The sequence below is a fragment of the Bombina bombina genome, chromosome 6 (assembly GCF_027579735.1).
Source record: "Bombina bombina isolate aBomBom1 chromosome 6, aBomBom1.pri, whole genome shotgun sequence".
In the NCBI taxonomy this organism is placed as follows: domain Eukaryota; kingdom Metazoa; phylum Chordata; class Amphibia; order Anura; family Bombinatoridae; genus Bombina; species Bombina bombina.
The window spans coordinates 561,902,431-561,929,109 of record NC_069504.1 but is presented as its reverse complement, the minus strand read 5'-3'; the positions used below and the strand labels follow the sequence as shown (position 1 = coordinate 561,929,109).

Here is a 26,679-nt window from a genome sequence, read left to right as displayed (position 1 = left end):
GCAGAAAGACTCTCCCTGCATCTCCAGACTCTAATTTTCATCAATGCTCTCACTGAGAGGCTGACACGACTACTTAAAACTCCAGTCCCATCTCGAAGGGCAGATACCCTTCCTAAAGAACTACTCCGTAATCTTCTGACACTTCTCTGCCAACCTCATGTGACGAAAGGCAAAGAATGACTGGGGGATGAGGAAAGTGGGGGATCTATTTAAGCCTTTGGCTGGGGTGTCTTTGCCCCCTCCTGGTGGCCAGGTTCTGTATTTCCCAAAAGTAATGAATGCACCTGTGGACTCACCCTGTATTAAGAATCACACATAATGCAGTATAAATCAAATAAAAATTTATTAATCCCCACTGTTAAATAATCCCCCCTCAGGAGATATTAACCCTTGATTCCATACAGATAAAAGGAGCCACACTGTGACCCTGCCTTCTAGCGTTACCATATGTGTAAAAAATGAAACAATCTTACCGGAATCTATGCTGTGGAACAGAGACACAGCCTCTCAAGTGTGACAGTCTTGTAGCATCGCTCCTGACATGGACTTGAGTGATGAAAGCAGGCAGTGAAACTCGTCAACACTGATTGCTTAGGAGCTGTTAATACGAGTCTGGTTTCACAGATTGACTGTCTCTGCATCTCCAGACCCTAACTTTCGTAAATTCTCTCACTGAGAGGCTGACAAGACTACTTAAAACTCCAGTCCCATTTCAAAGGGTAGATACCCCTCATAAGGAACTACTCCATATCTTCTGACACTTCTTTGACAACCTCCTGTGACGAATGACCAGGATATGAGGGAAGTGGGGGAGGTATTTAAGCCTTTGGCTGGGGAGTCTTTGCCTCCTCTTGGTGGCCAGGTTCTGTATTTCCCACAAGTGAGGAATGAAGCTGTGGACTCTCCTCATATTAAGAAGGAAAATAGATATTTTTTCTCACAAAAAATTGCTGCTGTAATAAATGCAAAAGGTTCTTTCACAAAGTATTAGTTGGGTGGAGTGTGCAGGCTTATGCATTTGGGGTGTATAGGTTTTTTTATTTAAAATATTTCTAATAATTAACTATTTGCCGTTTCCTCTGGGTTTTTGTTTCTTTGAAGATCATATTACAGATGGAAAAAGCCAAACATTCACATTATTGTCATTTCTCTCTTTACATTTAGAAATCCTGCAATGGCATAAGGGTGTGCAGACTTTTTATATCCACTGTACATAACAAAGGGTATTGAAAATTACTATTGAGTTCAATGACCAGGTGTGTCATGTCTCCATTATGGTCAGAATCTTGCAATATATTTATAATGTGCAAAAGGGGAAGTGGTCATTCTATACCACTGCAGGAAAGAGGTCTCTCTCTAACAAATATTTTCTAGGATGAGCCAAGATAATATTTTTTGAAGGACAGCTTTAAATGAACCATTCATTGTTAAACCTGTTTAGTGTTCTCTAAGACAGATGCTGACAAAAAGAAGAAGATGAAGGTATACAAAATAGGAGAATTTTAGAGGGAGTTGGGTATAACCAAAAATGAGCGTTAACAAATTAACCTGTAAATGATATAAAGAAACCATAGAATTCAACATGGAATTTAAAAAACAAAACACAAATTTGATTATTTTTTTTAAAAAGATGGCACATTTATTGCTACATAAATGTTATATACATATTGTTTCTGTTACTTTGACAGAAATTTTGAACTTCTTGCTGCTGGTTGAAAATGTTTCTCAACAATACGTTGAATTTGACACAGGGTACAAATCTGCAATAAACCCACAATGGAAACTGGAGAACAAGATGAGAAGCAATTCATCTTGGACAATTAGCTCTTACAATACTCCATAGGTACTACACAGTATGCTAGGACCCTACAATGTTCTTAAAATGCTATTGTAAATTTCTGATATTAATGAACAGGTTATGGTAAATAACCCTACATTTTTACTACCTAATATAGTAAAATAAAGTAAGAAACTTTTTACTGAAAACTTTTTCGATTTCAAAAATCTAGAAAGAGTAATATTTAGAATTCAAGAAATTTTCTTACAAGATTATTGTATAAAAGACTAACTACAGTGAAAAATAAGCCAAATGTTTTTTTTTTTTTTTTTTTTCTATTTCATGAAGGAAAGCTTCTGGGCATACTGCAAGGTCTAAAATAGCCACACACATAAAAGAAAGAAAAAATACAAATAAGCTTAGAAGGGAAAAAGGTCAGACAGTGGCATGTGATCACTGTCATATACCATAAGCAACATCTCTTTAGTTGATAAATACTGAATAAAGAACAAGGCCACAGATATAGTCCCATGATATAAGTTGATATATAAGCAATAGGAAATATTCACTTACATCACAACTACTTGATTTGTGAGGGACCAATGAAATATCATTTCAAATTCCCTAAAATTGTTTTGTTCAGAAATCTCATAAATTACGGAATATTTTGTTCAGGACAACGAACCTTGTATGTATGTCTATTCTCCCATGTACATTGTAGTGGAAGACTTGTACATTGGATGTCCGCAGGGGTTTTAAAAGATCAAGGACATATAGACACTTGAAAACAAGTGTTCTGCCAGGACACAATTACTGAAATAAATAGATTACAGTCAGGATTGCACTTTAAATTGGTTTTCTGTTTGAAACTAATAAAGTCACACACCTATGCGGCATTTAGATTAGTAAGTTTGTACTACCAAAAAGTGATGCTCATTGCTTATGTGTTTCATAATGTGTTTAGTCAACATCTAGATTTGTTCATCTAACCTGCTAGGGTAAGCATATAACATTGTAAACACACAACAAATTTTGAATTAAAAATATATTTTGCACTTAAAGGTTTGCGCTTACTTACAGCCAACACCTTTTTATAGCTTTTATATGTAGCAGGTAATTTGCCTGGAAAACAAGCAAAATGTGTGTTCCAAAATTACATTTTACTCATCTATAAATCCAAAAAGTGTTTCCCTTTTATATCAGAAAATTTACAGCTGGGTAACTAGAAAACAAACGTAAACAGCCCACTTGTATATTGGTACCAGGTCACAGTATTGCTCCTTCTTATTTTTTTATAGCTGCTAAGGACTTCTACTGTGCAGCATAGCATGGAAGGTTTACTATGATCATAACTGTTCAGATTACCAGAGACAAAAAATAACATTAAAAAAATTATGAAAGAACTATACCAAGGAATATATTGCAGTAAATGAAAAACACTATCCGTATGGCAAAAGTAATGGAAAGGACATCACAAGACATTGCCCTTCCTTCTTTAAGACACTAATAGGTATGCTGGGAATGCTAAGGGTCAACGGTAGCCACTGCCTTTGTTTTCTGTATGTGGACAGTTGTAACAAATGCTGGCATCAACTGAAATAATTATCACTTTCAGCCCAACTTTTCCCTTTTACATGAAGACCTTTGCAACAGTTCAATAATAAATAAAATTTGTAGATACAATGCATTTGTCAATTCAGTTTAGGCACAAGGCATTTTCCACGGTGCGTGGAGAAAATATGACAGTCTGATTGTGCAGAAACGACACACTGAAACCATGTATAATCAGTTTCATGGACTGAGATTCTATTAGATGATTGGTAGATATTTTAAGAAGTGTTCAGTACGTGCTTTCATCAATAGATCATAATTTGGGTTTCTTGTTTCAAGTTTTTATCCTCCCTTGCTTTTCTGGTTAACTTGTCAGATACGTGTCGTCAATATGTTAGTTGTCTGTGTCCTTGTGATGAAAGGTCACCTTCTATATTCATAGTTCAGGAGTCCTGGAATAAGACAAACGTAACAAGATTAGAAACGGATTTGTGTTACTGTTATTCAATTATTGAACTAAAATGTAATTTTAAAAACAAAAAAGTTCACACGACAAAGATACTATGTCAAGAAAAAAAATATTTCTGTAACATGCCAAGGGGGATATTTATCAAGCCATCAACCGCAAATACGCCGACCTAGTTATCAAAGCCTACAGACCGGCAAAAGTGGAAATCTGTGACGCAACATACGACCTGCCCATCTCAATCTGACACAGATCGATGCTTACGTCATTACAGATATTCCGAATACACATTCGGCCCTATTGGACAGCTTTTCCCATTTATCAAATTTCTAACAGGTACGCTCCTGGATATTCCGGCCCAGCGTACCTGGTTTTCAATCCGCCACCCTGGAGGCCGTGGATACCATAGGAATCCATGGGAGTCTGAAAGCACCGAAAGCTTATGTTCGATGCTGCCAGATATCCCATTGATTTCTATGGTTGAAAACAAGTAACGTTTACACCTAACACCCTAACATAAGCCCCGAGTCTAAACACCCCTAATCTGCCACCCCGACATCGCCGCCACCTATATAATGCTATTAACCCCATATCCCGCCGCTCCCGGACCCCGCCGCCACCTAAATAAAGTTATTAACCCCTATCCCGCCACTCCCGGACCCCGCCACCACCTATATAAACCTCTGGCCTCCCACATCACTACCACCAACTAAACCTATTAACCCCTAAACTGCCAGCCCCCCACATAGCCATAAACTAAATTAAGCTATTAACCCCTAAACCTAACAAGCCACTAACTTTAAATTAAAATGACAACATCCCTATCTTAAATTAAATGTAAACTTACCTGTAGAATTAAAAGAAACTTTTTAAACTATTAACCTACCCTAACTATAATACAATTAAATTAAACTAGCAATTAAATTAACTAAATTACATATTAAAAAAACCCTAACCCTACTCAATTTAAATCTACAATTTAACCTTATTAAAAATTACAACATTTCAAAAAAAATAAACGCTAAGTTACAAAAAATAAATAACACTAAATTACGAAAAATAAAAAAAAACACATTATCAAAAATAAAAATGAATTACACCTAATCTAATAGCCCTATCAAAATAAAAAAGCCCCCCCAAAATAAAAAAAAACCCCTAGCCTACAATGAACTACCAATGGCCCTTAAAAATGCCTTTTGTGGGGCATTGCCCCAAAGAAATCGTCTCTTTTACCTGTAAAAAAAAAATACAAACAACCCCCAACAGTAAAACCCACCACCCAACGCCCCCCCCCCTTAGGGGGTTAGTGTTAGGTTTTTTTAAGGGGGGTTTGGGTGGGTTAGAGTAGGGGTATGTGGGTGGTGGGTTTTAATGTTGGGGGGGGGTTGTATTTTTATTTAAAGGTAAAAGAGCTGATTACTTTGGGGCAATGCCCCGCAAAAAGCCCTTTTAAGGGCTGGTAAAAGAGCTGATTACTTTTGTAATTTAGAATAGGGTAGGGCATTTTATTATTTTGGGGGGCTTTTTTATTTTATTAGGGGGCTTAGATTAGGTGTAATTAGTTTAAACTTCTTGTAATATTTTTTTATTTTCTGTAATTTAGTGTTTTTTTGTATTATAGATTAGTTTATTTAATTGTATTTTAGTTTAGCTAATTGTAGGTAATTTATTTAATTAATTTAATGATAGTGTAGTGTTAGGTGTATTTGTAACTTAGGTTAGGATTTATTTTACAGGTAATTTTGTACTTATTTTAATTAGGTAGCTATTAAATAGTTATTAACTATTTAATAGCTATTGTACCTAGTTAAAATAAATACAAAGTTGCCTGTAAAATAAATATAAATCCTAAAATACCTACAATGTAATTATTAGTTATATTGTAGCTATATTAGGGTTTATTTTCTAGGCATTTAGTTTTAAATAGGAATAATTTATTTAATAATAGGAATATTATTTTGTTTTATTTAAATTATATTTATGTTAGGGGGTGTTAGGGTTAGACTTAGGTTTAGGGGTTAATAACTTTATTATAGTAGTGGCGACGTTGCGGGCAGGAGATTAGGGGTTAATAATTGTAGGTAGGTGGCGGCGATGTTAGGGAGGGCAGATTAGGGGTTAATACAATTTATTATAGTGTTTGCGAGGCGGGAGTGCGGCGGTTTAGGAGTTAATACATTTATTATAGTGGCGGCGAGGTCCGGTCGGCAGATTAGGGGTTAATAAGTGTAGGTAGGTGGCGGTGACATGGGGGGGGGTAGATTAGGGGGTAATAAATATAATATAGGTGTCGGCGATGTTTGGGGCAGTAGATTAGGGGTTCATAGCTATAATGTAGGTGGCGGCGGTGTCCGGAGCGGCAGATTAGGGGTTAATAGTATAATGCAGGTGTCAGAGATAGTGGGGGTGGCAGATTAGGGGTTAATAAGTAAGGTTAGGGGTGTTTAGACTTGGGGTTCATCTTAGGGTGTTAGGTGTAGACTTAGAGAGTGTTTCCCCATAGGAAACAATGGGGCTGCGCTAGGAGCTGAACGCTGCTTTTTTGCAGGTGTTAGGTTTTTTTTCAGCCAGCTCAGCTATGGGGATATCGTGCACGAGCACGTTTTTCCAGCTTACCGCTACCGTAGGCAACACTGGTATTGAGGGTTGAAGTGGAGCTAAATTATGCTCTACGCTCCCTTTTGTGAGCCTAACGCAGCCACTCAGACAACTCTAAATACCAGAGTTGTCTTAAGGGTGCGCTGGAAAAAAAAGCAGCATAAGCAGCATAAAACTCTAAATCTAGGCAAACGTTTGTAAAAAAAAAAAAAAAAAAAAGTTTACAATTTTGTTTTAAATGATTGCATTTGGCAGTGAAACAATGGTATGAAATATATCAAAATGGGCATAGATCAACACCTTGGGTTGATTACCAAAAAATAATAATAATTATATATATATATATATATATATATACACACACACACATATATATATATACATACATACACACTTTTTTAAGTATCTATTTCTGTTTCAATGTAGTGAAAGCAAAAACTGAAAAAATCCTCTGTATTTTGGGCAAGTGTATCTCTGAAATTCCTGGTGAAGGGGTTAAGTTTCTGGTTTTAAATATTTCAGAGGTTACTAATAGTCTTAAAAAAATGCAACATGAATGTATTATTGATGTTTTAATATGGGCAAAATATCTATTGACATTAATCCATTGGCGATCTACAAATAACCAATAATAATGATAATAATAATAATTTGGTGTGCATGTATATATAGTATTTTTTAAAGACATTTTTATTAAAAACATAAATTATGCTTACCTGATAATTTCGTTTTCTTCTGATGGAAAGGGTCCACAGCTGCATTCATTACTTTTGGGAAATAAGAACCTGGCCACCAGGAGAAGGCAAAGACACCCCAGCCAAAGGCTTAAATACTCCTCCCACTCCTCTCATCCCCCAGTCATTCTGCCAAGGAACAAAGAACAGTAGAAGAAATATCAAGGTGAAAAGACCCAAAGACACTGAATCGCAGTCAGTCCAGAAGCCAAACTAGAGACCGCAAACAGACTCGACTGAGCCAACAGTCCTCCAGGAGACACCGTCGCCAAACAGACGGTCCCCCACCACTCATCACCCACAAATGAAGGAGACACCAGCAGAAACCCCCAAGGAGACAAGGCAAAGGAGAACCAAGGAAACTGAAAGGTCCCCTAATACAAAAAAGAACACCTCCAAGAGTGAGCCCAGCTCACAGAGACCCAAAGGGGCTCAAACAGGGGAAGGAGGCCATGCCTATACCAAGCGAAACCCAGGATAAGACCGGGCACAGAGACAGAATAGACGCCTCTCCAACATCCTGCAAGCACGAAATGCAACTGAAGAGGCAAAGTCCTCCCAGTGTCTGACCATAGAATACCAAAGCATTCGCCATGAAAAAGTGTGTAATACAACCAGGTGAAAAACCCCAAGTTTGAGAACACAGAGTCCATAACAGGACGACAAAGAGGGCACTTGCGAGGAGGAAGACCCAGTCAAGCAAGAAACAGACCGCAAAAGCAACCCTCAGACAGAGGGCACGCTCCAGGCAACTTAAGTCGCCGGACCTACACACAGGTCCCTAAAAAGGGGAACACAAAACCTCAATCGAGGCCCCCTGAGAAGGAGGATTATACCCTCAGAACCCGAAGGAAGAGAAAACCTCTTCTGAAATCAATGGAGCAAGTTGAAAGGAAAATCTATACCCTAGTAGACTGAGCTAATAGGATAGACTCAACAAGGCTCACATATCCAGAGGAGACTGCGACCTGAACGCAGCAGCGCCTTAGACTGCTCGGCCATCCTGACCTGCAGACCCACACCCAGCTGGCCCAACCCAGCCTCAGGGATCTAAGACCGGGGAACAAAATAATCCCGAAACAGGTACAGGAACAAGCGTAAGGATAGCACAGCCATCCCCACAGAGTACAAGTACAACCCGACTCTGAAAACAGACAACAAGGCCATAGACCTAAGGATCTATCAAAATAAGGCCCAACAAGTCTGACTTGGAGCCGGCAAGACCCCAGGGGGAACCAATCCCACCTTTCCACCTCCCATCCAGGAGAAGCCTCAAGCAAGGACTATCTCCATAGGGAGGAGAATATCCTCTAAAGGAAAGGGAGGATGCCGGAAGGGCAACAACTGTCCTGAAGGCACCAAATCACTGGCTAATGAGAAGATAAATTCCCAGCACAGATGTCCTAGAAAAGGACGCCCCTACAAGTAGCTTGCCAAGCAGAGGCACAGCCAACCCATTCGCTTGCAGAGCAGGGAATCCACGGAAACACTGGCAAGCTGACCAGGGGAATGCAAGCCTAAGGGGCTCCAGAAATTGGAATTCAGCGCCAGCAGCTGGGTATGAACCAACAACCCTTGAGGCGCAAGCCACACAGCTAACCACCATTTAAACTTCCGCATTGGAAGGCTAGCTGACACCAGAAGCAAACGTCAGATCAGAAAGCAGGAGCTTTCCCTGGGCTTAAACCCACAACCTTCTGCTTCGGGAGCTGTGGAGCTAACAACTAAGCCACATAGCCCTTGATGACATGGGCAACTCTGTGGCAAAGAGTAAAAAATACTCTGAAAACCTGGCTAACCATGACCAGGTTAGGTAGATGGACCAAGGATATAGCCCAAGTTCCCACTAACGTGGAACACCCCGACCAGCCCTGAGATCCAAGATTCCAAAACCACCCAAGACTGAGTCAAGAAAAAGGACAAACGAAGCTTCAGCAACCGGAAGTCTCAGGGAGAAAAACAGATCCGGGCATCTAATAGTTCAGGCAAACTTTACCCTAGAACTAAACACCCCAGCTGGCCAAAAAGACAGACACAAGGGATATGGATGCATATCCAGAGAAACCGGACAGCGAGAAGAACTCGAAAGCCCCGACCAAAGGAAAGAACCACCCCTAGCTAAAGTCCAACGCTCCAAGGAGCAAGGCTAGAAGTCATATGAAGATACTTCTCTGAGCCTCAAGATAGCCAAGGGATACCTTGAGGTAAAAAAAAGCAGCACTAGTCTCCCTATCACCTCCGCACAAGCAGAGGACAGAAGGAAGAGAAAGGCACTAAGCCTATCCAGCTCAGGAAAAAACCAGAGCTAAACAAAGTCCCTGCAGGGAAAAACCATCACCCGTAAACACCCCTAAAAGGTCCAACTCACCCAGAGACAATGGAAGAAGACCCAAAGGTCTCTTATAACTCAAACAGACAGTACACGTCAAAGAGTAAGAGCTGTATCTAGATACACTATAAACTGCTTACGCGTACACCTGCAAGGTGTCAAGAGCTGCAACTGATTTCAAACTGCAAACCTTCCGCATGCTAGACAGCTATCCTGTACAAGCTGTTGGACCAAGCCTAAAAAGGACAAATCCAAATGCCTAAAAATGTAGGCCAAACTGCTCAACTGCGGTAAGGGGCGTTAAGCCCTCCAACCCTCCACCACATAGGGGAGGAAACTCTAAGTTCTGATGAAATCAGATGTCAGAGTGACACAGCGAAAAAACTCCCCTGGCTGGCCATATATGACTAAAGGTTATAAGGACTGAAACAATCCATCCCGCCTCACGGACCCACAGGTCCTCTCGAATGCTTAGTTGAACATGAGAAACAATGATAACCTGAGCACTCGGCGCTTCTACCGAACCAGCCGAGCAGAACAGCGCCACGTGTCTGAACAGCCGCAAGACCCAACGAACCCGACAGGACCAGCCTGCACCTAGGGTCCTAACCGGCAATCTGCATAAATTCTCCCTCATAGGGGAAAAAACGGAAAACAGACATTTTTAACATAGGACTAACATGTCCAAAACAACTTCCGAAGAAGTAATAAAGAGTATAAATCCCAGAAGGTTCCCGGAGGAAACACAAACAAATAAAAGACATCCCATCGGATATAAATAAAATATGAGGCAACCCGGAGGATAACGTCCAAAAAGACACAGGCCTATCTGTAGGACTAGCCAAACTGAGCCCTATCTTTCAAAAACTGGGAAAGATGTCAAACAAATGACAATCAGGAGATTACTGCATCCCCACATGTCTAATGAGGTGCACCATTCAAATTAATTACTAGAAAGGTGAAAAGAGCGCTGAAAAAAGATCCGCCACACAGAGAAAACAGAAAGAGTAATATTAAAAAGATTTTTAGAAAGAAAATCTTCTGCGCTAAAAGTAAGAATCTTACTAAAGCTGAATCATAGGTGGGCGGTTATCTTGATTGAGGTTTATGGATAAAAAATTATATGGTTTATTCATAAAAAAGGGATATTATCTTATTTAAAAACATACAGATAAAACATGTAAATATAACATGTAAATATAAAAGTGTATTTAGGTTAATAAATGTAGTGAGTTAGTATATGACTTTAGTGGTAGAAATAGCATGCAATATTACATCCATATATTCATATATTCAAAGGGATATTTTGATAAACTACTATAAGGGTTAAAAAAGCAAGCAGTTTAAATAAAAATAAAAAGCAAATGGTTAGTGTAGCAAAACCCAAACAGTTTTGAACATAAACAGATCAAGCGTAAACCGACATAGTTAGCAACGGTAAATGTCCCAAAAAAAACCCCCATTAAACAAACAACGGCAAAGTTCAGTAAATAGTATTGCAAGATCAAAATAATCTCTTTTAGTGGGAATCCCTTGTTCTCATATGAGTTGCCCACAGGTATCCAGTATATCCAAAATTGTATATAGGGACAATCAAAGTTCTTTTCCGACAGAGTTAGCACCTTAATTTCACAGGTGAAACCAGAACTCTGCAGATAGAGAAAAAAACTTTCTCTTGGTTTAAAAAAAAGAGACCAACTGTTGTCTAAACAAAATAAGAAAGAAAACATTTGTAAGGATACATTTTTACCGTTCATCACCCAGTATAATTGTAATAAAGGGTTTATTGAAAAGATATTGGCTCGTCCTTAAAAAAGATACTATCTTGGGTCCTATTTTACCCGAATACTCTACCAAGAAGTCAAAAAATTTAAAAAATATATTGGTGCCTACTGACTTAAAAAAGAAACAGAATATAAAAGTCCAAAAAGATTTATGGGGAAAAGATCTGAGAAGTTTCTTTCCATGTCTCTCATGCAAATCTTGCAAACATGCAATTAAGAAAAAATCTTTTAAATCTTCAGCTTCGGGTAAAGAATATAACATAAAAGGAACATATAGGTGCACCGATAGACACATTATTTATCTTTTGGAATGTAGTTGTGGGGCACAATATGTAGGGGAATCGAAGAGATCAGCTTGTGATCGTATCCGAGAACACATTCTATATCTATCGAAAATATGAACGATGATAGAAACAAAGATCTACCAGCACCGTGACATTTTAAGAAATGCAATAATGGAAATCTAAAACATCTGTATTATACTGTCATTGATAGAATCCAAAAGAATTGGAGAGGAGGGGATCTAACAAATGTACTTTTGAGAACTGAAGCCAAATGGATCTTTGAACTCAATACTCTAGCCCCAATAGGTATGAACTTAGATTTTGAAATGGGTACTTTTTTAAAAGAATAGTCACACAGTGACACTATGTGTACTACACATACAGAACCTTTTTGGGTCCTCTGATTTACGTCTTGAGTATCCAAAAAGAGGGGGGTCCTGTACGGTGTTGCATTGGTGTTGTATGTTAATATTCAGAATATTCTTTCGGTTTCAAATATTATGTGTTCTGAATATCTAAATTTCCGTCCTCTTCTCTTGAGTCCTCTTCTAGTATCAAAATAGAGTCCTTTTTAACATAATATATGTACATCGAATATAATAATCTTATTTTATTTTGTACCAGTTTTGAGTCATAAATAAGTACTATTTTATGTTATATATTTATATTTTTTTTTTATACGTCTTCTGAAGATTTAGAAGGCTATTCTGGCTTTTTTGTCCCCTTTATTTGTTCTTTCCGTGTTTTTTTCTAGCTAATTTGCATTCTTTGAAGTACTTGTAGTAAAATACTTGTTAGGTTTATATGGATTTCTCAGTTGTTAGCGTGACTTATTATCTTTTACTGCTAGTATGTTTTATACTTTGTCTTTGTTTTTTTAATGTTTATTTTTACGTTTTTGTATTTAACATATATGTTAAATTAATATAGAATACGATGTATTAAATATATTTTTCTTACACTTTATCATATAATAACAAATGAAAGGGTTAAATATTGTATAACTCCATCTTCCGTTTTTTTTTGGCAAAATTCTTAGAGACAATAAAGTACTCTGTTGGGAAGAAAGGATCATGCAATATCGCAGGTGACAAATATCCCAAATCTCCTTGCTATAAAAGTAGGCCTTGTATGGGTATCCTCATAGAAACTTGAGAAAGGACTAATCCGAAATGCGTTGCTTTGTTTTTTTAGTCTGCATTACCAGACTATTTCCACCACCTGGATTCCAGTGTTTGGAGCTGACAAGTGATCCGCGGTCTGCATTGAGCCCTAAAGATCCTCATACAGAGAGCTGTTAAGCTTTGTTTTTTGGTCCAGAGAGGCCACCGTAGTCTGCATCATCAAACCATTTCCATCACCTGGATTTCAGTGTTCGGAGCTGACAAGTGATCTGCGGTCTGCATTGAGACCTGACGCTAAAGATCTTCATACAGAGAGCTGTTAACAGAGATTCTAAACTGTAAGTTTGGATAGACATCTGTAAATATAAAATTATCCGTATATTTCTGTGAAAGTTTTTTCTCTAGCTGCAGAGTTCTGGTTCCACCTGTGAAATTAAGGTGCTAACTCTCTGTCGGAAAAGAACTTTGATTGTCCCTATATACAATTTTCGATATACTGGATACCTGTGGGCAACTCATATGAGAAAAAGGGGAAAAGAGATTATTTCGATCTTGCAATACTATTTACTGAACTTTACCGTTGTTTGTTTAATGGTTTTGGTTTTTTGGGACATTTACCGTTGCTAATTATGCCTGTTTACGCCTGATCTGTTTATGTTCAAAACTGTTTGGGTTTTGCTACACTAACCATTTGCTTTTTATTTTAATTTAAACTGCGTGCTTTTTTAACCCTTATAGTAGTTTAGCAAAATAGCCCTTTGAATATATGGATGTAATATTGCATGCTATTTCTACCACTAAAGGCATATACTAACTCACTACATTTACTAACCTAAATACACTTTTATATTTACATGTTTTACATGTTATATTTACATGTTTTATCTGTATGTTTTTAAATAAGATAATTTCCCTTTTTTATTAATAAAACATATCATTTTTTATCCGTATACCTCAATTAAGATAATCGCCCACCTATGATTCAGCTTTAGCACCATTCGAATTAGCAGACTGAAAATTCCTGCATCTGATAAAGATAGGATCATTCAATAACTGAAAAACGTGTCTGAGCAATACGCAAAGGTGTGCAATCCTGTAATGAAAGGCACAACACTCAGGGACAGTTACACCCGTGGGGAACTGTAGAGGCCCTCCCCAAGGCAGAAGGCCCGGGACAAAAGGGCACAAGCACATTCTCAAAGAAACGTCTGGACTCTGCAGACGAACAATCGGCAACATTATGTGGAAGCGAAACCTCTGGGGGGAACACGCCACCCTGCATGGAGGAATCAGAAACTGGGTTACCCGCATGTGTCGAAGTATGAATTGATAGGGCACTCGCCTCTCGGAGGACAGGACCCCCAGAGGTGGCTGGCTCAGCAGTCCCTTGATTCCCCGAGCCTGAGGAACCAGGCGCTCTGAAATGGCATATGGAACAAAACTGGTTGACATGTGTCAACAATGCCAATCCGGATTCATCACCAGACACAGAATCTGCAATCAAAATAGTCTCGGTATCAGAATCCTCCATAACTGAATCTGAAATGGGCACAGTCTCAGCATCAGAAGCCTCCATAACTGGATAGAGAAAAAAATCAATATGGACTAAAGTATGAAAACAAAAAAACGGCACCTGACACCCACAATGGCTGGGGCACTCACCACCTCCTATGACCAGACCCCTGCGGACTAGAATATTTCCTTCACCACATGGTCAGGAATGCGGAAATAGGGAACGGAACCACGCCGAACACAAGGTGAACGGAATAGCCCAAAAAAGCGCACTCAACCAAAATGCTGCATCACTTCCAAAGTCCTCAAAGTTCCCACCACGAGCCCATAAACATCACACATAAGCAGGTTGAATCACATAAACATGATTATAAACCCCCCTGTTCAATAACCCCCTCAGGAGATATTAACCCTTGATTCCAAGATAATAACAGAGACTCACTGAGACCCTTATCTCATATAGTTAGACCCGCAAAGGTGTGTAACCTCTCGGGAAAACATTCAAATAACAGTACATTGACGATAAAGTAAAATGAAACAATCTTACCGGAATCTACGCCGTGGAACAGGAACACAGCCTTTCAAGTGTGACGAATAGTAGACGAATAGTAGAATCGCCTCCGCAATGGACTTGAGAGAAGAAAGCAGGCAGCGGAGCGAAGTTCAACAACGCCGATTGCTTGAGGAGCTGTTAATATGAGTCAGGATGGTTTCGCAGAAAGACTCTCCCTGCATATTCGGACTCTAACTTTCATCCAAGCCCTCACTGAGAGACTGACAGGACTACTTAAAACTCCTGTCCCATGCCGAAGAGTACTACCCTCCTTAAGAGACAAAACCCAAAATTTTAAAAATTCTGACACTTCTCTGCCAACCTCCTAGGACGAAAGGCAAAGAATGACTGGTGGATGAGGGGAGTGGGAGGAGTATTTAAGCATATGGTTGGGGTGTATTTGCCTCCTCCTGGTGGCCAGGTTCTTATTTCCCAAAAGTAATGAAGCTGTGGACTCTTTCCATTTAAGAAGAAAAAAACAGAAAACACTTTATCAGCAATCATTTTTGTGACTGGCTGTAGCTTTTTGTCTGGAAACCCCATTGCAAGCATCTGTACAATATTCACACTAGGAGATCGATAAAATCAAAACTCAATCTTAGCTTAGAACCACAGAAAGTTAGACAGCTACACAAGGTAGTCACCTGGCTGATGTTTACATATGACCCATAGGGTTGGTAGTATCAGTAAGTCCAGGATGAGCTCCTGGATGTGTGGTTGATTGTTCTGCCGATACGGCAGAAACTTTCTCTTCTTCCCTTCGTTTAAGGCAGGCTGCTTTTGGATTAAGGTTCCTTTCTGTAAATATATATAGAAATAAAGGTTATTAAAATAAAAAAGGAAAGCCAATCTCTTCCAATAGCCACTAGGACCATCACAACTAATTTATGGTATATTTAATGGAAAGAGAAATAATTATTTTATAAAACTATTAAATTATAAACACATTAAACAAAACAAGGATTGAATGTATTCGATTCTATCTGTTCAACAGCAAAATTCTGTTAATGAGCCACAAAAAGTAATAAGACATATTGTTTCCACTATGTCCTTTAATTAAGCTAAATATCGCCTTTTCTTTTTTACCCCTTTAATATAATCGTATGATACTGTTTCTTTAAAAGCACTGGTTTCCTATTTTAGCTGCTGGAAACTGAGAAGGATGGAAGTTAGGTGATCTGTACTAATGACTCGAACAGAAGCATTGCTTGTTGCAGCAAGATTAACTGATCATAAGCAAATCTAATAAAACTGAAACAAATAAAGTGAAATGTGTAGTTTGTTTACTGGTCAGATTCATTTGTTTTGACATGTAAACAACAGTATAAATTCATGTTGAGAATATAAGTTAAAATGTAGGACAACCCACCCAACAACAACTAATATTTCAATAAAGTCTGGGCTAATTGATTAATGTATGTTAGCCTGCAAGTGTCCAATGCAACAAACTATGCTTACACTGAAGATAGCAAAACAAGTAGGTACTGATACAAATATGTGTAAAATTGCATTAAAGAAAATGAACCAGTAAAAGAGGAAACTTTGTTAACTGAACATTAATGGAAGCTAGAAGGCCCATAGTCATCCTTAGCCAATTTATTATTTTAGTTTATAGCTCAAGACATTATTAATAAAGAAACATCTTTGAAAAGTAGCCCGGAAACTCTTGCACATTGCTAGTAATATTTATTATACTATCATTTTAGATATTTTAAATATAGTTCACTGACCTCTAACTTGTTGTTCTAGATTAAGAATAACTGCTACAGCCTGATGAAGAATAAGCAGTTTTGTCTGTGGTTTTTCGCTCTTTAGATGTAGTTGACACATTCGTCCAAGCTCTTTAAATGCTTCATTGATATCTCGAACTCGCAAGCGCTCCCTCGCATTATTTGCCATCCGCCTTTCTCTTTCTCTCTCCAGTTTTTGTTCTGGATTTAAATCCTCATCTTCATTGATACTGCTAAATAAATGCAGAAAGCAAAACAAATAATGTCGCAAATGTTTACTTTCCTTGAAAAAAGGGAAGGGGTGTGTGTGCACCAGGACATACTTTCTATGTTATTCTATACTAATTTAATTTTTTTTTTAAAAATCTACATTTCTATTTAAATATTTGGAAACTGATTAGACATATTTGGGTTATTCATAAAATGGATGACAAAATATATGCTCATTCTGCAACAGTTTAACATGGTCAGGATCAGAAAATACAAATACTCTTAGTCACAAATCTATGACTACTGCTTCTGTCTCTTCGCCATTCACTTGAGTACATAATACCAATTGCAAAGCAAGATTACACCAGTCCAGATGGTGACTTCAGAGAATGCTAATTTAAATTTTTAATAGAATTTACAATGTATTAATTATGTTTCCTTGTAGTCAGGCAGTCTTCTTAATAACCCTACTGGGATCTCAGCAGCTTGCTAAAGCTTTCCTCTTCACAACCTAAGCTCATCTAGAGTTGTTTGCAAGGCCACATGGGGATTTGTTGAATTCCCCACTATCCTGCTCAGTGAATGAAATCTTTGGTTTGCCTATAATGTTGTGGGATATCCTTAACTCCTTTACTACCAAAAGGGCAACACATTTAGTGATTTTACAATGTACAAACATAGAAAAGTACTCAGACTGAATTAAAAACATAAAAAAAATTATTCAGATCTGTCTTCCTTTACTTTGCAGGTTAAATAATTAATAAAACGCTACTTAATATGAATGAATGAACTACAATACCTTGTTCTCCCTCTAGAAGTTTTCATTTCTTTTTGGGACATTTCGTCATCTGATTTCATATCATCTGAAGAGACTGGATCATGTACATTCTCTTCTTTTTCTTTGTGTTCTGACTTTACTTCTATGAGACCTGGTATCATTGCCTGATTTGTCAATGCACCAGATAATGCTGTTTAAAAAAAAATAAAAAAATCCAAAATGAGTAAAACAGATTGTAACTATGAGATTATCAAATAAGATCTCCTGAAAAAATTGTCTGTATGCAAGCCCATGGGGACTGTAGTTAAACACAACTGATTTTAACACTTTCCCATCCTTTAAAATTATCCTTCCACTGGAGCCTATTAAGGTATACTCTTTAAGATGTTAGAAAAAATAAATAATAACCTTAATATTAAAGGGTTAAAAAAACATTACTACTGATGACGCCCACGTACAGTCATAAAAAAGAGATTAAAGACCTTTTCATTACCTCTGTAATTTTCTTGTGTTTTGTGATTGATTTCTGTGTTTGAAGCGGAAACTGAACTAGACAGAACCGAGTGGTCACTGTTCAGGCTTACTGATTCTTCTCTATGACTTCCTATCTACAAAACACAAACAAGGAATTAGATACAGAGTGATTCTGAGCTTCATGAAGATATAACTTTAGCCCTATGAAATAAAATCAATGATCATTCTTAAAATATATGCAAATACACAAAGAATCTAAGGGTATGTTACCAGAGATATAAAGCAGTGTACAGCTGTTCTTTTCAACACACAAAAACAGAAGTCAGTTTTTCACATTTAGATCATCATAATGAAAGCCATTCATTCAAGTTGCTCATGATTAAGTACATTACAAAATCAACATGTATTGAAAATTTTCACAGAAAAAAAAATAAATAAAAAAAATTGTATTCCTAGAGTCACTTGATGATTGGAGACCACATAATGGTTTTGAATAAAAAAGGCAAGAATGGTACATTACCACTATCGCACAAAATCTGAAAAAGGTGTATGTGTGTATAAAAATGCAGATTACTGGAGAGCTAAATCTTTTGCTATAATAAAGTATGCAATTTAAAGCAAATTGGTATTCACACTCTAAAAGGATCTCTGAAATGAAGAATTCATTTTCTGGAAACTCAAAAATGTTAACTATTTTTCTCATTACAGGTTTAAAAGGGATATTGTGCATTACAGTCACACGTATGAAAGAGTCAAGATATATTAAAGCACTGGATTGCAAACAATCTGTATGCATTTGCAGTTTCAAAGCCCTTTTGGTGCAGGCTTGTTTATGTGACACCAATTTAAGAAGCAGTGGTCTAATGCTTCCTAATCTCTCAGCCACCTTAGAGGTGGTGGATTTATTAGACCGGGGTGACCGACAATACCTGCTCTCATTCTACATCAGGTACAATATAAGGACATTCCATTGATTTGCAGGAACAGATCAACTACTGTATCAGATTGTCAACACATTTCCAAATGTCATTGCTCAGTTACCCCACCAAACCGTTACATGCAAGCCTAGGTATAAGGAAGGAAAATAATGTCAATGTAGGTTTAAAGAGGCAGGGTTACTACGTCTGCTTTTCCTGAATTCATTTGCTGTAGAACAAGGAGAAGGCTAAGAAAAGTAGAAAATACATAAACTAGAATAAAATTCCATATTTATGGCAATAGGCTTTGATGAAGACTCAATTAGGTCGAAAAGCGTAGGCTATCTATTGGACTATGCGGTGAGGATTTTTAATCCTCAGATTTTGTTTCATTGACTTTGCAGAGTTGCACTAGTATTTGTTTTTGTTTCTGCCCGAAAAGTCTATTCACTTTGTATTTACCAAGAAGAGGACTCTTCACTTGATTTCCACTGAATTTTATCATCTCTGGACATTAAGGAAAGGACTTTCATCTCCAAATCGAAGATTTCATGGGACTTTAATGAACTATGTAGTGAGCTATTAGTGCCGGCACTTGGTTTTTCAAGGTACCTGATAGGAATTTTGTTTTTCTATTTATTTGTATGTATGCTCTGTATAATAATACATTTTTATGTAGACACGGTATGCTGTTTAACCTTTTTAAGGGCTACCTATAATTTATTTATCTTAATTTCAGGAATAAGTCACTTCAGACCAAAAATCTCTGCTTCTAATTAAAGAATAAGCATTATTATTATTATCATCATCATCATTTTAACTTTGTAATAGTTATTGATAATAGGATTAAATTAGAAAATTGCTTAAAATTACATGCACTTTCTGAATCATGAATGAAAAAAAAAGGGTTTAATATACCTTTAAAATTAACGTTTATATTAATATTGCAAATGTATAGAGTATGGGATGTGGAAGCCAGATTTTTTTATATATATATATAAATATTTTTTCTATTTATTATTACTACAAATATTATTATTATGGTTAAGCATTTATTTCTTTACAAATAACAGTGATGGCCATTCTGAAGTGTTATTTTTTATTTACATGTTGAACAAAGTCTTCCCATTACATCACCTCTCCCAGAAGCATGCAATCCAAGCTTAATCAAATTAGCAGAACTTCCTTTCTGCCTATCTGTAACCGGATCCCACTAGCAAATGTCCCTTGCATGTTTCCTGAAGAATGTAACCTAACAGCCAATGTTGTCCTTTCTAGTTTGTTCTGCTGCTAGAAATGAACAGCAGTATGCTAATTGTACAAGTGTTAACTGTTGAACGGGTTAAAATCAATAAGATGGCAATATCCACACACAACAGGTGCACAAACATCTCTGTCTCTGCAGTGGCCCTGTAATCTCAGCCGGATAGATAGCGTATCAATTGTACCACTCATTAGCATACAGCTGACTACTAATGCCTCACTTGTCTACATTACACTGATTAAAGATACCTCTCTCCCAAACAAAACCAGCCTACAACAAATGACTCTGCTTTGCGCTTTAAACTGCTTTTAGGCACTGTTGTAATATTTCCAGTCAACCAGCATTTTTTTGTTCAGTCCGGAGAAGTGATGCCAAAATGTAAAGTCAGTGAATGTGGGTGTAATTAGATAACTTCACAATTGGCAGGTCAGGAATTTTGTATAGCCAGGTTTATTTTATGTAGTTTAATATAAAATATATCTTTAAAACCCCCCCAGAGAAAACAAGAGAAATCTAAGCTATAAAACACCTGCATTTAATGATTGTGTGTGCAATATGCTAAACTGTAATTCCAAAACAGGTCGAAAACCTTTTATCCAAACTGCTTGGGACCAGGAAAGGTTTTGGATTTCACAACAGTTTGGATTTTGGAATATTTGCATCTTTAAAATGGAACAGTTTGTTGAGGGGATAGGACCAATCGTAAACAACAATATCTTATGTCATTTAGGCAATATTTACATGTCACAATACAGCTTTTACATGCAACCTAAATGTTGTTTTATATCATTTGTATTACTTTTCTATATATAGTACCATCAGAAAGATAGGACAGTACATATTTGTTGTTTTATATACATATAGACTATTATTTGCATTTTAGAACACAACAATCAAACCAGGCAGCGAAGATTGTGAATTACAGACGGGGGAAAGTTATTATTATTATGATATTTTTTAAAAAAGAAGGAAATTTATGCTTACCTGATAAATTGATTTCTTCTATGATACGACGAGTCCACAGATTCATCCTTTACTTGTGGGATATTATTCTCCTGCTAAAAGGAAGTGGCAAAGAGCACCACAGCAGAGCTGTCTATATAGCTCCTCCCTTGACTCGACCCCCCAGTCATTCGACCGAAGGTATAGGAAGAAAAAGGAGAAACTAAAAGGTGCAGAGGTGACTGAAGTTTTAAACCAAAAAATATAATCTGTCTTAAATTGACAGGGCGGGCCGTGGACTTGTATCATAGAAGAAATCAATTTATCAGGTAAGCATAAATTTCATTTTCTTCTATAAGATACGACGAGTCCACGGATTCATCCTTTACTTGTGGGATACAATACCAAAGCTACAGGACACGGATGAACGGGAGGGACAAGACAGATACCTAAACAGAAGGCACCACTGCTTGAAGAACTTTTCTCCCAAAAATAGCCTCCGAAGAAGCAAAAGTATCAAATTTGTAAAATTTGGAAAAGGTATGAAGTGAAGACCACGTCGCAGCCTTACAAATCTGTTCAACAGAAGCATCGTTTTTAAAAGCCCATGTGGAAGCCACCCCTCCAGTGGAATGAGCTGTAATTCTTTCAGGAGGCTGCTGTCCAGCAGTCTAGTATGCCAAATGGATGATGCTTTTCAGCCAAAAAGAAAGAGAGGTAGCCGTAGCTTTTTGACCTCTACGTTTTCCAAAATAGACAACAAACAGAGAAGATGTTTGACGGAAATCCTTGGTCGCTTGCAAGTAAAACTTCAAGGCACGAACCACGTCCAAATTATGTAACAGACGCTCCTTCTTAGAAGAAGGGTTAGGACACAGAGAAGGAACAACAATTTCCTGATTAATATTCTTATTTGAAACAACCTTAGGAAGGAATCCAGGTATAGTACGCAAAACCACCTTATAAGAATGGAATATAAGATAAGGCGAGTCGCATTGTAACGCAGATAGCTCAGAAACTCTTCGAGCAGAAGAGATAGCTACTAAAAACAGAACTTTCCAAGATAGAAGTTTAATATCTATGGAATGCATGGGTTCAAACGGAACCCCTTGAAGAACATTTAAAACTAAATTCAAACTCCATGGCGGAGCAACAGGTTTAAACACAGGCTTAATTCTAATCAAAGCCTGACAAAACGACTGAACGTCTGGGACATCTGCCAGATGCTTGTGTAGTAAGACTGACAAAGCAGAAATCTGTCCCTTTAAGGAACTAGCTGATAACCCCTTCTCCAATCCTTCTTGGAGAAAGGACAAAATCCTAGGAATCCTGATCTTACTCCATGAGTAGCCTTTGGATTCGCACCAATAAAGATATTTACGCCATATCTTATGATAAATTTTCCTAGTGACAGGCTTTCGAGCCTGAATCAAGGTATCAATGACCGACTCAGAGAATCCCCGCTTAGATAAAATCAAGCGTTCAATCTCCAAGCAGTCAGCCGCAGAGAAACTAGATTTGGATGTTGGAACGGACCCTGAATGAGAAGGTCCTGTCTCAGTGGCAGTTTCCACGGTGGCAGAGATGACATTTCCACCAGATCTGCATACCAAGTCCTGCGTGGCCACGCAGGTGCTATCAAGATTACCAAAGCCTTCTCCTGTTTGATTCTGGCAATCAGACGAGGAAGGAGAGGAAAAGGAGGAAACACATAAGCCAGGTTGAATGACCACGGTACTGCTAGAGCATCTATCAGTACTGCCTGAGGATCCCTTGATCTGGACCCGTAACAAGGAAGTTTGGCATTCTGACGAGATGCCATCAGATCCAATTCTGGTGTGCCCCATTGATGAATCAATTGTGCAAACCCCTCCGGATGGAGCTCCCCCTCCCCCGGATGAAAAGTCTGATGACTTAGAAAATCCGCTTCCCAGTTCTCCACTCCTGGGATATAGATTGCTGATAGATGGCAAGAGTAAATCTCTGCCCATCGAATTATTTTGGAAACCTCTATCATCGCTAGAGAACTCTTTGTTCCCCCTTGATGATTGATATATGCTACAGTCGTGATATTGTCCGACTGGAATCTTATGAATTTGGCCGAAGCCAGCTGAGGCCATGCCTGAGGCGCTTCGAATATCGCTCTCAGTTCTAGAATATTTATTGGAAGTAGGGCCTCCTCCTGAGTCCACACACCCTGAGCCTTCAGGGAATTCCAGACTGAACCCCAGCCCAAGAGGCTGGCGTCCGTCGTCACTATGACCCATGCTGGCCTGCGGAAACACATTCCCTGGGACAGATGATCCTGTGACAACCACCAAAGAAGAGAGTCTCTGGTCTCTAGATCCAGATTTATCCACGGATATAAATCCGCATAATCCCCATTTCACTGTCTGAGCAAGCACAGTTGCAGTGGTCTGAGATGCAAGCGAGCAAACGGAACTATGTCCATTGCCGCTACCATTAGTCCAATTACCTCCATACACTGAAGTGCCTGGCAAATGGTTAAGATCTTTGATTTTCTGATCTCCGTCAGAAAAAATTTCATGTCTACCGAGTCTATCAGAGTTCCTAGGAATGGAACTCTTGTGAGAGGGACAAGTGAACTCTTCTTTATGTTCACCTTCCACCCATGAGATCTTAGAAAAGCCAACACGATGTCCGTGTGAGATTTGGTTAGATGGTAAGTTGACGCCTGAATCAGATAGGGCGCCACTGCTATGCCCCGCGGCCTTAGAACCGCCAGAAGGGACCCTAGCACCTTTGTGAAAATTCTGGGAGCTGTGGCCAACCCGAAAGGAAGGGCCACAAACTGGTAATGTTTGTCCAGGAAGGCGAACCTGAGGAACTGGTGATGATCTTTGTGGATAGGAATGTGAAGATATGCATCCTTCAAATCCACGGTGGTCATATATTGACCCTCCTAGATCATTGGTAAAATTGTCCGAATGGTCTCCATCTTTTAGGATGGGACTCTGAGAAATTTGATTAGAGTTTTGAGATCTAAAATCGGTCTGAAGGTTCCCTCTTTTTTGGGAACCACAAACAGATTGGAGTAAAACCCCTGCCCCTGTTCTACTTTTGGAAATGGGCAGATTACACCCATGGTATATAGGTCTTCTACACAGCCTCTTTTTTTGTCTGGTTTACAGACAAACGTGAAAGATGAAAACTCCCCATTGGGAAAGAATATTTGAATTCTAGACGATACCCCTGGGTCACGATTTCTAATGCCCAGGAATCCTGAACGTCTCTTGCCCAAGCCTGAGCGAAGAGAGAAAGTCTGCCCCATACTAGATCCGGTCCCGGATCGGGGGCTGCCCCTTCATGCTGTCTTGGTAGCAGCAGCAGGCTTCTTGGCCTGTTTACCTTTATTCCAGGTCTGGTTAGGTCGCCAGACTGACTTGGATTGAGCAAAATTCCCCTCCTGCTTTGTGGCAGAGGAGGAAGTAGAGGGTCCACCTTTAAAATTTCGAAAGGAACGAAAATTATTTTGTTTGGCCCTCATTTTATTCGTCTTGTCCTGAGGAAGGGCATGGCCTTTACCTCCAGTAATGTCGGAAATGATCTCCTTCAGTTCAGGCCCGAATAGGGTCTTACCTTTGAAAGGAATAGCTAACAGCTTAGATTTTGATGACACATCAGCAGACCAGGACTTAAGCCATAACGCTCTACGTGCTAAAATGGCAAAACCTGCATTCTTTGCCGCTAATTTAGCCATTTGAAAAGCGGCATCTGTAATAAAAGAATTAGCTAGCTTGAGATCCTTAATTCTATCCAAAATATCATCTAATGGGGTCTCAACCTTAAAGGGACACTGTACCCAAAAAATTTATTTTGTGATTCCGATTGAGAATGAAATTTTAAGCAAATTTCGAATTTACTCCTATTATCAAATTTTCTTCATTCTCTTGGTATCTTTATTTGAAATGCAAGAATGTAAGCTTAGATGCCGGCCCATTTTTGGTGAACAACCTGGGTTGTCCTTGCTGATTGGTGGATAAATTCATCCATCAATAAAAAAGTGCTGTCCAGAGTACTGAAACAAAAACTTAGATGCCTTCTTTTTCAAATAATGATAGCAAGAGAACGAAGAAAAATTGATAATAGGAGTAAATCAGAAAGTTGCTTAAAATTGCATGCTCTTTCTGAATTACAAAAGAAAAAATTTGGGTTCAGTGTCCCTTTAAGAGACTCCTCTAGAGCCTCAAACCAAAAAGCAGCTGCAGTAGTTACAGGAACAATGCACGCTATAGATTGTAGAAGAAAACCCTGATGAATAAACAATTTCTTTAGAAGACCCTCTAATTTTGTATCCATAGGATCTTTGAAAGCACAACTGTGCTCAATAGGTATAGTTGTACGCTTAACCAGGGTAGAAATAGCTCCCTCCACCTTAGGGACCGTCTGCCACAAATCCCGAATGGTGTCAGATATGGGAAACATTTTCTTAAAAGTAGGAGGGGGAGAGAACGGAATGCCTGGTCTATCCCATTCCTTAGTAACAATGTCCGAAATCCTCTTAGGGACTGGAAAAACATTAGTGTAAGTAGGGACCTCTAGATATCTATCCATTTTACACAATTTCTCTGGTGGTATTACAAAAGGGTCAGAATCATCCAGAGTCGCTAAAACCTCCCTGAGTAACAAGCGGAGGTGTTCAAGCTTAAACTTAAAGGCAGTCATATCTGAGTCTGTTTGAGGAAACATCTTTCCTGAATCAGAAAGCTCTCCCTCAGACAGCAATCCCCCCACCCCCAAATCAGAACACTGTGAGGGTACATCGGAGATGGCCAATAAAGCATCAGAGGGCTCAGCATTTACTCTAATACCGGACCTACTGCGCTTACCCTGTAAACCAGGCAGTTTAGATAATACCTCTGTAAGGGTAGTAGACATAACTGCAGCCATATCTTGCAGGGTGAAAGAATTAGACGCACTAGAAGTACTTGGCGTCGCTTGGGCGGGCATTAAAGGTTGTGACACTTGGGGAGAAGTAGATGGCATAACCTGATTCTCTTCTGACTGAGAATCATCCTGAGACATACTTTTATCAGCTAAAATATGTTCTTTGCAATGTAAGACCCTTTCAGTACATGAGGGACACATTTTAAGTGGGGGTTCCACAATGGCTTCTAAACACATGGAACATTGGCTTTCCTCAATGTCAGACATGTTAAAACAAGCTAGTAATGACCACAAAAAGACTTGAAAACACTTTATTTTGTGAAAAAAAATAATCTGAAAAAACGGTACTGCGCCTTTAAGAGAAAAAAAGCATACAATTTTTCCAAAACTGCTTTAAAACGATAAAATGATCACAATTTTATGATAAATGCATCCCAACTTGTCAGCTAAGTTTGCTCCACAAGGAAAGGAATACTTAACCCTTAAGACCAAAAAAACGTTGTGCTAAAATTTTTTAATTGCAAACAAAAACACCCCCTGCACCTTTCCACAGCCCTGCTGTTGCGCCTACCTGCCCTCAGGGGTCTGCAAAATCGGATTAACCCTTCGATTAGGCCCAAACTGTCTCTGCAAGGCCCACCGGAGTAAAATAACCGAACCAGAGCGGTCTAAAACCTAGCCATGTGGGTTCATATACCCATTTAGTAAAGCCATATGTACCCTCCATTCATAAAATAAAGAAAA

General features: G+C 38.5%; 1 protein-coding gene across 5 annotated transcripts in view; it reads right to left on the bottom strand.

The window, feature by feature from the left end:
* Positions 1-1,608: 1,608 nt before the first annotated feature.
* TCF12 (transcription factor 12) overlaps positions 1,609-26,679 on the bottom strand; it is a 954,287-nt gene continuing 929,216 nt past the window's right edge. For all 5 annotated transcript variants that reach the window (XM_053717513.1, XM_053717514.1, XM_053717515.1 and 2 more), the window contains 5 exons: positions 17,924-18,038; positions 17,452-17,620; positions 16,443-16,675; positions 15,357-15,510; positions 1,609-3,780 (listed from right to left, as the gene is read on the bottom strand). In XM_053717513.1, the coding sequence (XP_053573488.1) occupies positions 15,368-15,510; positions 16,443-16,675; positions 17,452-17,620; positions 17,924-18,038 (660 nt within the window). In that variant the 3' untranslated portion in view covers positions 1,609-3,780; positions 15,357-15,367. The remainder of the gene's footprint in view (positions 3,781-15,356; positions 15,511-16,442; positions 16,676-17,451; positions 17,621-17,923; positions 18,039-26,679) is intronic.